The sequence below is a fragment of the Giraffa tippelskirchi genome, chromosome 12 (genome assembly GCF_054371585.1).
Source record: "Giraffa tippelskirchi isolate mGirTip1 chromosome 12, T2T-mGirTip1v1.2.pri, whole genome shotgun sequence".
In the NCBI taxonomy this organism is placed as follows: Eukaryota; Metazoa; Chordata; class Mammalia; order Artiodactyla; family Giraffidae; genus Giraffa; species Giraffa tippelskirchi.
The window spans coordinates 43843495-43857928 of NC_137286.1; the positions used below are offsets into that span (position 1 = coordinate 43843495).

Below are 14434 nucleotides of genomic sequence, written 5' to 3' on the forward strand. Positions count from 1 at the left end.
CATTACCTGTTTAATTAATGACTTTAGTAAGACACTTGTTTCATATGTAGTAGAGAGAAGCGTTAGAAGACAAAAAAGTTGAAGTCCCTGGATTAGCAATACCAGAAATCTGAACACACTAATAATATTATACATATACACAGTGAGCCTAATTTTGCTGTTGAAAGAAGAAACATACATGCATTACAGGTTTTGAAATCAGTTTAGTGGGTTGTGAACAGCATTGCTTTTAAAAATAGAACAGAATGGAAAATGTCTGAATGCTTTTCAGGTGAGAATTGCTTTGTGTAACTTTCACTTATATATATAATTTTTGTTTCCATTTTGTCTAGGTATAACTGTAGATAAAGTGGAAGTACATACCTGGCCACAGTGTAAAATCTGTTTCTTACTGTAGGTTGCGATTTTTTTAAAAAATGGAAAAGCAAGATTTTGATGCATTGCTTTTGGCGTTATGCAGACAATTTCAAGTCCCAGACATTCCCTGGTGAGGTTCTTGTTCAGTGTTCCACATATTCACCTTTCTGAGATGACCAGTGATTGGACTACTTGGAGGATTCTAGTATACAGGAAACTCCCAAGGCTACTTTCTTTTATTTGGGACCAATTTTAGATTTACAGAAAGGTTGCAAAGACAGTACATGGAGTTCCTGTGTACCCCCACCCAGTTTTCCCCCATTGAAAATTTAAAAAAAAATTTTTTTTGCTGCACTGCACAGCATATGGGATCTTAGTTTCCCGACCAAAGATCAAACCCACACCCCCTGCATTGGAAGGGTGAAGTCTTAACCACTGAACCACCAGGGATGTCCGTCCGTATTGTTAACATCTTACATTACCATGGAATGTGTGGCATAAGGAAGAAACCAACACTGGTACATTACTATTAACTAAATTCCAGATTTTATTTGGATTTCAAAATTTTTTCTTCCTTCTCTTCCAGGATCTAAATACAGTCTTTAGTAAATCATCATGTCATCACCTTGGGGCTTACCTGGTAGCTCAGATGGTAAAGAATCTGCCTGCAATGCAGGAGACCCAGGTTCAATCCCTCGGTCAGGAAGACTGGAAGATCCCCTGGAGAAGGGACTGGCAACCCACTCCAGTATTCCTGCCTGGGAAATCCCATGGACAGAGGAGCCTGGCGGGGTATGACCCCCATGGGGTTGCAAAGAGTCGGACACAACTGAGTGACTAACACTCAGCAGCCAAATAATAACTCACGTCACCTTAGTTTCCTCTGGTCTCTGACAGTTTCTCAGTCTTTTCTTGCTTATCATGACCTTGACAGTTTGACAGAGTACTGATGAGGAATTTTGTAGAATGTCCCTCAGTGTGGGTTTGTCTGGTGTGTTTATCATGATTGTTGTTGTTCAATTGCTAAGTTGTGTCCTATTCTTTCGAGACCCCTGCAGCCTGCCAGGCTCCTCCATCCATGGGATTTCCCAGACAAGAATACTGGAATGGGTTGCCATTCCCTTCTCCAGGGGATCTTCCCGACCCAGTGACTGAACCTGAATGTCTTGCATTGGCAGGTGAATTCTTTACCACTGAGCCACCAGAGAAGTGCCCCTTTCACGATTAGGTTATGGGCTTAGGGAAAAATAACATACAGGTGAAGTCTACTTCTCTTCACATCCCATCAGAGGGTGTGTGATTCCAACATGGCTTATCACTGGTGAGGTTAACCTGGATCACCTGGTCAAGGTAGTGTCTATCCGGTTTCTCCACTGTAAAGTTAGTTTTTCCCTTCCCATTCTCTCTTCTTTAGAAACAAAGCACTAAGATGCTAAGACCAGCTTACCCTCTAGGAGGTGGAGGAGGGGGGTGTTAGACACTACCTTCTGGAGGGGAGAGTACCTACACGTATTATTTGAGATTCTTCTGTAGAGAAGATTTGTTTATTCCCACTTATTTAATAATTTACATCAGTATGGATTTGTGTGTACTTATGTTACATTTTGCGTTATAATCCTGTACAGTGTTATTTATCGTATTGCCCAAATTGTTCCAGCTTTGGCCATTGGAAGCTCTTTCAGTTAGCTGCTGTATCCCTTCAGCACACACCCAGCCCTTGTGTTTTTTTTTTTGTTAGTATCTCCTTACTTTGTGGAACTACAAGATGCTCTGTGCTGGTTTGCATTTTTCCTGCCTTAGACTACTATCAGCCATTTCTCCAGGAGCTAACTTTTGGAAGACAAGAAGCCAGAGATGTGGACCACAAACCTCTTAGGCACAGGGGATGCACAGTTCTCTTCTGCTCAGGATGCCTGGGAGAATTCACTTGCAGTACAGAGGAAGGGCACACGTGGAGCCACCCTGTTTTCCTTAATTTCGCAGGTTCATGTAGCTCTCTGGTGAGCCACCCACAGTTATCCAATTTGTCCCTGTTGGAGCCCAGAGTGTCCTTCCCATGCCACCTATCAGATACCAGAGCCTCTGCTTCCCACACAGAATGGCAGGAATTCCAGGTCCCTGAGGTTGTGCTGGTCAAGACATGGCCTCTCAGACTTCTGGGACATCTCTGCCCTGCTCATTTCCAGCTCTGGGTCTGTTCAAACGCTAGTTTTTATTTTGCCGAGGCTGTCAGGTTTGGCTTCTACCCCACCTCCTCCCTCTTGTGCACATTCAGTACCTGTCGTTTCTTTCCTTAGAAACAAGAGCCCGTGGCCAGACTTCCCTGGAGGCCCAGTGAGTAAGACTCCACCTCACAGTGCAGGCTGCACAGGTTTCATCCTTGCAGGGGGAGCTAAGACCCCACGGCCTCGGGGCCAAAGAAAGAAAACATAAAACAGAAGCAATATTGTAACAAATTCAATAAAGACTTTAAAAGTGGTCCACATTAAAAAAAAAATCTAAAAAAAGGAAAAAGGAGCCCACCAGGCAAGGGTTCCCTCCACCTCTCTCACCTTCCCCTCTAGACCCTTCACCCCTCTCTAAGGCCAGCGCCTCTGCCTGGCCTGGACCCCATCCTCTCCTGCTTTCCCCAGGACTGTCCCTTCCTTTTCACATCTTCAGTCTTGTCCCACATCACTGACTCTCTTGCTCAACCTAACAGGATCCTGAAGTCTCTTGGCCTAAAAAGACTCTCCTTGGCCTCACCTCAACGTCCAGTCAGCATGGAATCTCTCCCTTTGACTATGGGACTTTTTAAAAAAAAATATTCATTTATTTATTTGGCTGCACCAGATCTTTGTTGTGAATTCTTGAGGCATGTGGGATCTAGTTCCCTGATCAGGGATGGAACCTGAGCCCCATGCATGGGGAATTCAATCTTAGTCACTGGACCACCAGGCAAGTCTCAACTGTGAGACTCTTGAACAGGAAGGACTTCACCCATCATTTCCCTTAGCAACTGGGGCCACGAAGACCATGTTGATGGGCGATATTTCACAGAAAAAGGGTTACTGTGTTGGCTTCAATGGAGGGAGGAGGCACTAATAGGGAAATTAAGTGGCCTCTTTCTAGGGAAAATTCCGAGATGATGAAATACTGCTGGCAAGAACTGGAAGCTTAGACAAGGCTCTGAGCATCTCAGAAAGCTCCTGAGAGGCAGCACCCAACCTGGGCCTGGAGTTGGAGGTGAAGGAGACGAGTGAAGGTTACCCCTACCCCCAGGGACAGCAGTCTGAAACCGGGGGAAAGGAGGGACATCCATTTCCCACTCTTGTCTGATCCACCCTTTCCTGTAGGGAAGCTTTGGTCATGGTCACTTTAATCCCAGCGTATTTAACCTTACCGGGCTTATACCTCCCGCACCACCCTGCTTTTTGCTGACTGTGTGAAGCAGCCCAGGTGATTCAGCAGCCCCACCTGTGTGGCCTCAGTACCTCTTCCCAAGGTAACTTGGGTGTTGCCCTTTCCACCAGTGAAGCCAAAGGAAACTCCCACTCAGGGCTGGGGACACTGCTTGGTCCAAGTGCACCATGCGTCTGTTCTCCAATCCTCCTACTCCAGCTGAGCTGGCTTCTTCTAGTCCTCTTTCCTGACTCCTCCCTTTGATACTGCTGGGAACCCCCACCCCCACCCCTACCAGTTTCACCTGACCTTTGGAATTCAGCTGGTGATGAGTTTCCTCCAGGATCAAATGCTTATCCATCCTGGCTCTGTGTGTTGTTTGCTAAGTTGCTTCAGTCATGTCCGACTCTTTGTGACACTGTGGACTGTAGCCCACCAGGCTCCTCTGTCCATAGGATTCTCCAAGAAGAATACTGGCGTGGGTTGCCATGCCCACCTCCAGGGGATCTTCCTGACCCAGGAATCGAACCTGGGTCTCTTATGTCTCCTGCATTGGTAGCGGGTTCTTTACTACTAGCGCCACCTGGGAACAGACTTACTTGTGCTTACAGACCCTGGCCAATTCTGTTTATCTGTGGCCTAGCCTATTCGCTCATTCATTCATTCAACAAATGTTTTATGGAGGACTTTCAGGCGCTGTTCTAGGTACTGGAGATGCAGTGATGAGCAAAATTTATAATGGCTTCATAGAGTGTGCAGATGTGCCTGGGAGATGGTTAAATTATTAATTTCACAGACATTACACACAGTGCAATGAAGAAAAAGTACAGGAGTTCACAGTCTTGTCTGGGGCATTAGATAAAGATTCCACAAGGAAGGGACAGTTTAACTGAGATCTGAAAATGAGTAGGAATTGATGAGGCAAATGGGTTGGGGTGTCAGAGACCAAGAGAGGAAAGTATCTTCCCAGACTGAGGACAGCAGGGGCTTAAGGGAGGATGGCCAGTTGGCTGCTGCACAGGAAGCAAGGGGAGAGAATGCAAGGAGAGGCTGGAGAGGGAGGTGGAGGCACCATGAGGCCAGGCCTTGTGAGCACATTCAGTATCTTCATCCTAAGGATAGTGGGAAGGAGATAGGATCAGGTCTGTAACTGAGACAATTACTCATAATGGGTCACCAGTCCCAGGAGGAGACCTTGAGGGTTCCCAGGTAAAGCTGTGGTCCCAGGAAACATGAGGGTGGGCTTGGGGTGGTGGCCCTGCTTCATATGCTTGTCCCTCGACTTTTGTTTACTGTCCTGAGCAAAGAAATACTGCCCAGGCTCAGGTGGGCAGCATGTTCTCAGGAGAAAATGATCCTGTGAAGGGCCCAGAGTGGAGCTGAAGGTTAGGTTAGTCCCCTGCCGGCCTTTAGTAGGGGATCGGGACCTGATGCGTAGACAGATTACTCCGCGATCGCTTTTCTTGAAGCTTCACCGTTACCATCTCAATTTCCTTTGCTCTAAGCCAAGTTGATTAAGCCTCCTGAAAAGCGATTATTGCTCTAATCGGGAGACCCCAACCCATCTTTGCCCACAGAAGAGCCCAGAACACCTGCGGCGGGTGTAGATCCAGAATTTCATGGTGGGGGTACCCTGAGCTAACCCCCTGGAGTGGACCCGCAAGATGAAAGGGAGCTTCAGGGCGGCATACGGCCGTGCCCATCGCAGATTCTGAAGACTTTGGGCTCAAAGCTGAATGTATGTCCTTGGGCAAGTCACTTCCTCTCCTGGGGCCTCGTTCCTGCAACTGCAAACGAAGGGTCGCCCAAGTCCCCTCAGTCCCACAGGCTGAATGCTTGCTCTGGCACTGCGCCAAGCCCCGCGGTGGGCACGGGGCGGGGGAGTGCCAGTGCCGGGTCTCCAAGGGAAAGAGAGGAGGGGCCCGGGAGGCGGGTGGCGACCGCGGGGCGGCGCCCGGGGACGCCGCACACCCCGCCGCGCCCCCTACCCTTTGGCTGGGCGCCGAGTCCCGGGGGCCACAAGGTTACGTAAGGAGCCGGGCGGGGGGAGCGGGGCGGGGCGGGCGCCGCCCGAGAGCGACCGCCCAGCCCCCGGCGGCCCAGCCCCCGCCCGCCCGCGCCTGGTGGCGGCGGCGGTAGTGGCAGCCGCGCAGCCCCGCGGAATGGAGCTGCGCCGGGGCTGAGCCGGGCGCGCAGGGGCCGCCGCATGTGCCGCGCGGGGAGCGGCTGCAGAGCCGGCGGAGAGCGAACGCAAGAGGCCCCGTCGGAGCGGCCGCCGGAGCAGCGCCGGAGATGGGGTGAGTGAGTCCGCGCCCTGCGCGGCACCCCGAGGGGCTGCGGTGCCCCGGCTCGCGTCCCTAGGCTCGAAGCCCCCCTGAGCGAACCGGCCTCTACGCCCAGCACCGGGTGCCTGGAGCCAGCGCGCAGCCGGCTCCGGAGAGCCTGGGGCCGCCCGACCCCGCGCTCTTCGCCCCGGAGCGCGGACAACCGGCAGGGCACCCCGGCCTGGGCGCGGACTTTCAGCGCAGCGCGCGTGGCCTTCGCCCTCTAAGGCAGCCCGGGCGCGGGGGCACCGGGCGGGGACAAGCACATTGGCCGGCCTCCCTGCTTCGGCCATTCCGCCGCGGTCCCTTCGCTCCAGGCGCGATCAACTCCAGGGCCTGTGTTTGGGAGTCTAAGAAGCAGTTTGTCTCCACGGTTGGATTTATTACATACAAAAGGGAAATCGAAGTTTTCCTGGAAAGGGAACACACCAGATAATAATAACCCCCCGCATAGGAATAGTGGACTTTATGCTTTGAGATGACTGAGGATGTGTAGGTAAGGCTTCAATCTTTGAAACAACTGAGTAGATGCTCAGAAGAGAAGTTGAAGCACTCTGTCGAAGTGACTAATGCATCTGAGTATATAAAGTAATTTTAAAAGCAGGATTGATTTCTCCTTGGCGTCTCTCTGAACAGTAGGCGCTGTGAGTCAGGGAGCCGCTGCGCTAATAACACAATTAACTCCGTGCATCTGCTCACCCGATGTGAGCACGTATTGATGATGTGCTGTGCAGGTTCTGGGAGTGGTTATTATTCCCATTTTACAGATAAGGCAGCAGAGGCCTGAAATGGTTGGGTGAATTCTCCCAGGTTGAGCAGGCAGCTGATGAGTGTTTGTAGAATGACCCCTGAGCGCAGGGGCAGAGCCGCCGCGCAGCCTGACAGTGGGCTTGGGGTGGGTTGGTGGTGGGTACTGGAAGAGGAGTTCCTGAATCTCTGTGTCCCCTACTGCTGAGCTGAGCGCCCTTCACACGTTCCTCAAGACCCAAACACTTCTGCGGGGTGGTAGGTCTAGAGAGCTTGCTTTCCTGGGCAGGACTGGTGAGCAGTGGAAAGGGGAAGGGTCCTCCTGGTGGTCTGACCAGGCTCCCATGGTGGCTTCGTTGTGCCTTAGTCCTTACCAGTTTGTGGAGTCATTTTATCCAGTGAATTTTTATCTCTGGGGTCTGTAAAGTGTTTGGAGGAACCAGAGGGAGGCTGAAATGAATTTTGAGAAGGGAAGTGTGAGAACTCCAGACTGACGTGAGCAGGTCTGGGGGGACAGAGAGGAGCCTGGAGATTTGCTGAAGACATTGGTGCTGATCCAGATTTCACACGGACGAAGCTGTGAGTGGTTTTTACCAGAGGCACCCTGGCGGGGAAGCTGTTTTCCTGTAACATTTCCAGTGACCTCTTTGTTGGCTATGAAACGGTTGCTCTTTGTGCAGTAGGAACCTTTGAGGTTCTCAGATTTCATACTTTTTTTTAAAAAATGTATAGAAAGAAGGAGTTGGCAAATGTAGGTCTCAAGATGGAAGATAAAAGGAACCTGGTTATTTTAACTCTCTCTGTACACCCCGCCCCCCTAGCCAACACAAAACCAACCCAACACACTGGCGGGATCAAAAACAAATATTGGAGCTCCGTGGTTGAGATCAAATGGTTCTGTGGAAATGAAAATGTTTACTCATAAAAGCTTAAAGAAAATGTCAGAAAATAATTTTTGTTTGTAGAGAAGCAGGGAGGAGTAGCTTGGGGATTTTGTTTAAACACTGAATATGTCTTTCATGTAATTTTAACATCATCTGATAAATGTCTGTTACTCACTTCTCGTAGGTAAGGGTTGGTTGGTAACTCCTACCTACTTCTGCCATTTTTAATATATCCACCTCTTCTATAATTTATGTGAACATACAAACCATGGCTGTAAATTGAGATGGAGCTAAGGGCTGGGTAAGCTGTTCACACAGAGGAGGGAGCCGTTTTCACCGAAAATAGAACCAATGTCATCCTTTCCAAGAGTTGAGTAGGAATGGAGGGGGATGAACTAAGAAAGGGCAGCCAGTAGAAAAGCTTGCTGAGATCCTACAGTTTTGTCACAGCTCTACTGTGTAGACATGACCAAAATTTAAAAGGGAAAAAAAAAATCAAGCCTGAGTTTCTCTCTCCCCACTTAAGATGCTTTTCCTCATTCAGAAGTTCACTGCTATTTCCCGCTTCTCTTCTGAGAAGTATTGTACATTGTGTGTCTGATTTCTCCAGTAAAGTTGTGTTTTCACTCCCCAAGGAAGTTGTTTCCTATTTTCTTCCTTCCTCGGGTCTCCCTCTTCTCCCCCCACACACATCTTGCCTCTCTTTTCATTGACAAAAGACAGCCACAGTCCAAGGAAGTGCCTCACCACCACCCCCACGCCTACAGTCCTGTGTGTGTGGCCACCCCCATGTTTTCCTTCCTACCTGTTGTCCTGCCAGAGGCTCGCTCCTCCTGGAGGACCAGCCATCACATTCCCTTTCACCTTGTCAGGGAACATTTCTTGTTTTCTCCTCTCTGTCTGTCTCTAGGGTCTTTCCCATCAGTGTACAAACATGCCTTGGTTCAGTGCTGTCCCATGGAACCTTCCACACTAATGGAAACGTTCTTATCTGTGTGGTCCAGTACAGTGGGCCCCAGCTACCTGTGGCTGTTGAGCACTTGAAATGTGGCTAGAGTGACTGAGTTCCAAATTTTTTAAGTTTGAATAGCCACAAATGGCTAGTGGAGCCGCCATATTAGACAGCACAGCTTTAGCGTCTCTCATTTTATTGAGTTGGCCAAAAAGTTCATTTGGGTTTTTCTATACCATCTCATGGAAAAACTTGAACGAAATTCTTGGCCAACCCAATACATCCCTGTCCTTCTTCTGTTCCACTTCTTTGCTCCCCTTTACCTGAGAACATCTCAAAAGAGAAGCTGGAAACCACCATCTCCATTCATCTCCTCTGCCTGTCATTTGTCAGCCCTTCATAGCCAACAGTCTGGCTTCTGTCCCCACCTCGTCACCAGAACTTCCGGGTCACTGATGACCTGCATGTTGTCAGACCTCTGTCCTTGTCTTCCTCCCCTCCTCAGCAGTGTTCCTCCCCTGTGGCCACTCCCTCCTCCTCCCGTCCATACTCTCCTGGGTTTCCTCTTCCCTTCCTGATGGCTCCTCTTCAATCTCCCTGCTGGTCGCTCCTCTGTCTGACCTCAGAGTGATGGGGTTGCTTAGGGACTGGTCCTGGTTCCTTTTTGCTGTCAACACTCTCTTCCTTGGTGATATTATCCCATCCCTCCATGGCTTTAAGTACTATCTGTATGCTGGCAACTCCCATATTTATATTTCTTTCTTTTTTTTAATGTTTATTTTATTTATTTGGCTGTGCCAGGTCTTAGTTACAGCTCTTGTGATCCTCCATCTTCGTTGCAGCATGTAGGATTTTTAGTTGCGGCACTAGATCAGGGATCTAGTTTCCTGACTAGGGGTTGAACCCAGGCCCCGTGCATTGGGAGCTAAGAGTCTTAACCACTGGACCACCAGGGAAGTGCAGTCCAGTCCACTGTGTTTATACCAGAGCCGTTTCCCAGGGCTTCCTGCTCTGGTTCATGCACAGAAGTCCCTAAACCTCTCCTTCCCTCTGTCTCCTCCATCCCCAGTCCTTGGCCCCACCGTCCACCCACTTGTAAGAGTCATCCTTGATTCTTCTCTTTCTCACCCCTGATATACAGGCTGTCACTGGGTCCCCAGGGTCCTGCTCCTGGGATATTATCTGGGGGTGCATTCACCTATCCCTAGAATCACAGCTCCTACCCTACTCCTGGCTATTTGCCTCCATTCTGGACTAACTTCCTAACTGGCACCCGCAGCATCCACTCTGGGGTGTCTCCGGTCCACTCTCCACACGGGAGCCCAGGTGATTGGTCACACCACTTTTCAATCAGGTCACACCACTCTTTGCCTTAAACCCCCACCAGCCGACAAGGGGTTGTCCTGTGCCCCGTCCTCCCAGCCCCTCTGGCCTCCCTCCCTGCCTTCTGGTGACCTTGGCCTCCTTTCTTTTCTTGTCCTGCCTGGGAAGTCTTTGAATTCATTCTTCCCTCCACCTGGAATGCTTTTGCCCCAGCTCTGCAAAAACCTTCCTCCTTCTCATCCTTGGCATTTGGACATCGAGATCACCTGCTCAGGGTCTTTTCTAACCACCCCTGTCACCTGCTGAGGTGGCCACACTTTGTTCCCACCATTGTTCACCACACCTGCCGTTGTTTGGGTTCTTTGTGCTTGTTTATCATCTGCCTTCCCCAATAGCATCCCAAGAGGATAAAGTATTACGCTCTTCACCAGTGAATCCCAATACCTAGCACCATGTCTTGCACCTAATAGGCTTCCAATAAATTTTTTGATTGAGTCAATACTTGAAGTGGTGGGCAGCCTTGCCTGGACGCCAGCCTGGAAGTCGTGATAATTTTTGGATTATCTTTTGTATAGCATGCTTAATTGAGAGTTGCAAGGGCCAAAAGAGAAGGAAATCACATTTGGAGGCAGTTTTCTTTTAATGCTGAAGCACGCTATTTAGCTTTTATTGTGACTTGGGTTAATTTTCAGGCTGTCGGCTGTCACCCGAGCATTGGGGTTATAAATTGTCTTTCTACCCGCCAGCAGACGGCTAAGAGAAAAGCCAGCTTGTGTGCTGTTGTGACTTTGGGATGATTTTTGTCAGTGTTTACAAACAACATCTACTGTATTTCTGTTTGGCTTCAGTTTACACTCATTTGTTTTGTTCAGCCAAGATTACGTTGCACTTGGTTATCTAACACCGGGGGCCTTCGCTTGGTAATCTTATACTGGTTTGCTTTCTTCTGTTGATCATTCCTTCTCCTTTAATTTTCCACTCCTGGATCACACCTAATTTCATAGTTCTGGCAAGTTAGAGACTTTTGCAGGGGAGGGGAGGGGAGGTTAGTGTTGACTGAAATAAATAGCAGGCTCTCGAATATATTGAGGAAACTTGTCTTCTCTTGGTTCTGTTATGGGGTGTGTGTGTGTGTGTGTGTGTGTGTGTGTGTGTTGGCCATACACCACAGCTTGCAGGATCTTACTTCCCCGACTAGGGATTGAACCCTGGCCCGTGGCAGTGCAAGTGCAGAATCCTAACCACTGGACTGCCAGGGAATTCCTCTGTTGTGGGTTTTTTTGTTTTTGTTTTAATACTTTAAATTTATCTTTGGCTAGTAACTTTGTTGCTGCTCTAGGGCTCTCTCTAGTTGTGGCCAGCAGGGGCTACTCTCTAGTTGCCAGGCATGGGCTTTTCATTGTAGTGGCTTCTCTGATTGTGAAGCACGGGCTCTATGGTGCACAGGCTTCAGTAGTTGGGGCACACAGGCTTAGCTGCCTCACGGCATTTGAGATCTTCCCAGACCAGGGATCAAACCTGTGTCGTCTGCTTTGGCGGGCAGATTCTCAACAACTGGACCACCAGGAATGCCTTGTTGTGGGTCTTTTAAACTTGACTTACTGAGGTCTCAAGCTCATCCTCTGTAAGGCAATTGGAGAATCTATTGAGGATCCAGGATGAGCAGACCTACCAGTTAGTTCCTGCCCTTGTGGAGTTTATATTTTAGAAGGAAAACATAAGCCACATACACAAGTGCCAACTGTATGTGTAAGTTTAAACAAAATGCTGTAATCCATAGGGTGTCAGAGAAACTATCGAGGGAACATAAGAAAGATTCCCCAGTATACTAGGCAGAAATGCTTAGGGAGACCCTTAATGTATAGGATCATCCTCATTGTTTAGACAGTCCTTAGTGTCACCCTTAGTGTCAGAGTTGGAAAAATACACAGTGCTTGGCGTGGGGTAGATGACAAGTAGATACGTGCCGAATGAATGAATGACTCATTTTGGGTTGACTTTCACTTTGGGAAAATGCCGTCATGCTTATGGAAACAGTCCTGAAACTCTCCACTTGGTTTTAGGATGGACTTGAGGGCACGTTTGCTGCTTGTGCAAAGTTCCCTGAAGGGGGACATAGAACAGAAAGCGGGTTTGTTTTTGTCGGATGGGCTCAGTGGTTTGTGTAAATTATTAGGTTTCCTTTCTGCAGTGGCTTCTGGGGAACTTAGGAGACAGATGTGTGGTGATCTTATCACATTGATAAGATCTCCTCCTTTACCTCTATTCCTCACTCAGTTTTTTGACCCTGTCCTTGTTTTGCCTTCACTTTTTCACTACTTAAAAAAAAAATGGAAATAGCTTTGCTTTTTTCTAATTTTAAAAGTATTACATTTCATACTAAAAAATAACAGTGTAAAGAAGGAAGTGAAAATTACTTGTCATCCCACATTGCAAGGATAACCTCCATCAGCAATCAGATGTCCATCTTCGCAGACTTTTTTCCGTATATACAAGTCTCAGTGTCTAGATAGACGTTTACGTAGAGCAAGCAATATCAAAAAATTGGATATTTTTATCAAAATAGAATCATGTCACACATCTCTTTTGTAGCCTAAGTTTTTCAACTTAAACTACCTTGAATGGACATCTGTCCCTGCCAATTACTATAAATATACACTATCATTCAACTCCAAACCTACTTCTATCATTTTGCTGAATTTTATACATCTCTGCAAACCTGCTGAAATCCTTTTCTAGAGCAAGGCAGGGTATAAATTAAAAAATAAAAGCGACATTTTGATAATCTTTTAAATGAATTACTGAAGGAAAGAAATGGTAGAGGAGACCAAGATCACAATTAACATTGGGTAATTTGCGGAGTCTGTGTAATTTCGGATGAGTCACCGCTCCTTAGTGAATCCTGGTAAGAACACCGAGGATCTGTCGTGGTTGCTAAGGGTAGCTGGTGGACGAGGACCCAGCTGCTCAAACTGTCTCTGCTTGTTTGGAAATATTAGGGCAGAGTAATTCTGCTGTAAGACCTAGAAGAGAAGGCTGCCTACAAGCCAAAATCACCCATGCCCACCACTTAGACATCGTCCTCTGCAAAGCCCTGTGTCTGCTGGGCGTCAGGCCCCTCCTGCAGATAGGCTTCCCTTGGCGAGGGGATTGACAGGAACGTACAGTCAGGGAGGTCAGTACAGTCCCTGCTTCAGTTGTCAGGCAACTTAAAAAATCTGGATAAATCCTGTGACAGATTACCTCTGCCAGCATTGGCACCTAAGACCTTTGGGAAAAGACTTCTTTTGGTATATGGAGTGGGGATGGAAGCTCCTTTTCCTTTGAAAAGAAAAACTCCCTGCACCTTTGTCAAAAGTGAATAGCACCCCCAAACAGAGTTACAATAGAGAAAAAGCATTCTTCAGAATATTAGAACTCTCAGGTGTACTTGGTCCTGACCTTATGGATCTTGAGAGTTAGACTTTTTTTTTTTTCTAACATGAAAATAAATTAAGCACAAAGGAGCCTCGAGAGGAGTTGGGGCCAAGAGCTGCTGATTTGCATGGGTTTGGATCCTTGGGTCCCCAAGCCCCATATGTTCTCACCTGCACTTCTAGGTATTGTGTACGTGGCGTGCCCCCCACCCCCCAGTCATACTTACAGGCTTGGAGGTTCGTGTTGGCAGCCGGAGCCAGGTTCCTAGCTGGGTGTGCGTTGTGTGGGAAGAGTGTCAGGTTGGGAACCTCTGCTGAATGTACGATGAAGCCTCCCTCCAGTAGTTCTGCCGCCGGGGGCTGTTAGTCATATGGTATCATTCTGGTAGAATTTATTTAAATTATATTTCAAATTAGCTTGTTAGAATAAAAATATGCATGTGGGGAACACATTTAGACATTTGTCAACGACTGGAGAGTTTTCTCTTTTTTTTTTTTAACATTTTTGTTCACAAGCCTGGTTGATAGTTGTCTTCGTCTTCTGAGGAATTGGGGACCATGGCATCCCCCACCCTGTGCAGAAAAGCTTAGGATAAAGCATTGCCACCAGCCAAAGCAGTTAGCTTAAGAGCTGTACATTAAGAGACCCTGGTAGTTGTTGCTGTTTAGTGGCTAAGTCGTATCTGACTGTTTTGCAACCACATGGACTATAGCTCACCAGGCTCCTCTGTCCATGGGATTCTCCAGGCAAGAATACTGGAGTGGGTTGCAATGCCCTTCTCCAGGGGATCTTCCCAACCCAATGCTCCAACCTGGTCTCCTGCCCTGGTAGGCAGATTCTTCACCACAAAGCCACCTGGGAAGCCTAACAGACCGCCTAAAGGGTGCTAAATACCCAGGTACCTCCCAGCCAAGTGGAGGCTGCATCCCAGCTGCCGGCAGGGCTCTGACCAGTCCTTTTTGGTTGCCTTGTTCTGGGAGGTCTTGGTCCAGCTCTCGGGTGATGGGCAGGATCATCCAACCAGCCTTTGTCCTCCTTCCTCCCCTTGT

At 48.3% G+C, this 14434-nt stretch overlaps 1 protein-coding gene across 11 annotated transcripts in view; it reads left to right on the forward strand.

Annotated features, from left to right (window-relative positions):
• Window positions 1-14434, forward strand: part of HOMER2 (homer scaffold protein 2) — a 127966-nt gene that overhangs the window by 31698 nt on the left and 81834 nt on the right. For 2 of the 11 annotated variants that reach the window (XM_081546833.1, XM_081546834.1), the window contains exon 1: window positions 5851-6035. The exons of 8 other annotated variants lie outside the window; for them this stretch is intronic. In XM_081546833.1, coding sequence (XP_081402959.1) covers window positions 6031-6035 — 5 coding nt within the window. In that variant the 5' untranslated portion in view covers window positions 5851-6030. Of the gene's footprint in view, window positions 1-5850; window positions 6040-14434 lie in introns of those variants that run through there. One more of the 11 variants, XM_081546823.1, reaches the window with a different exon arrangement.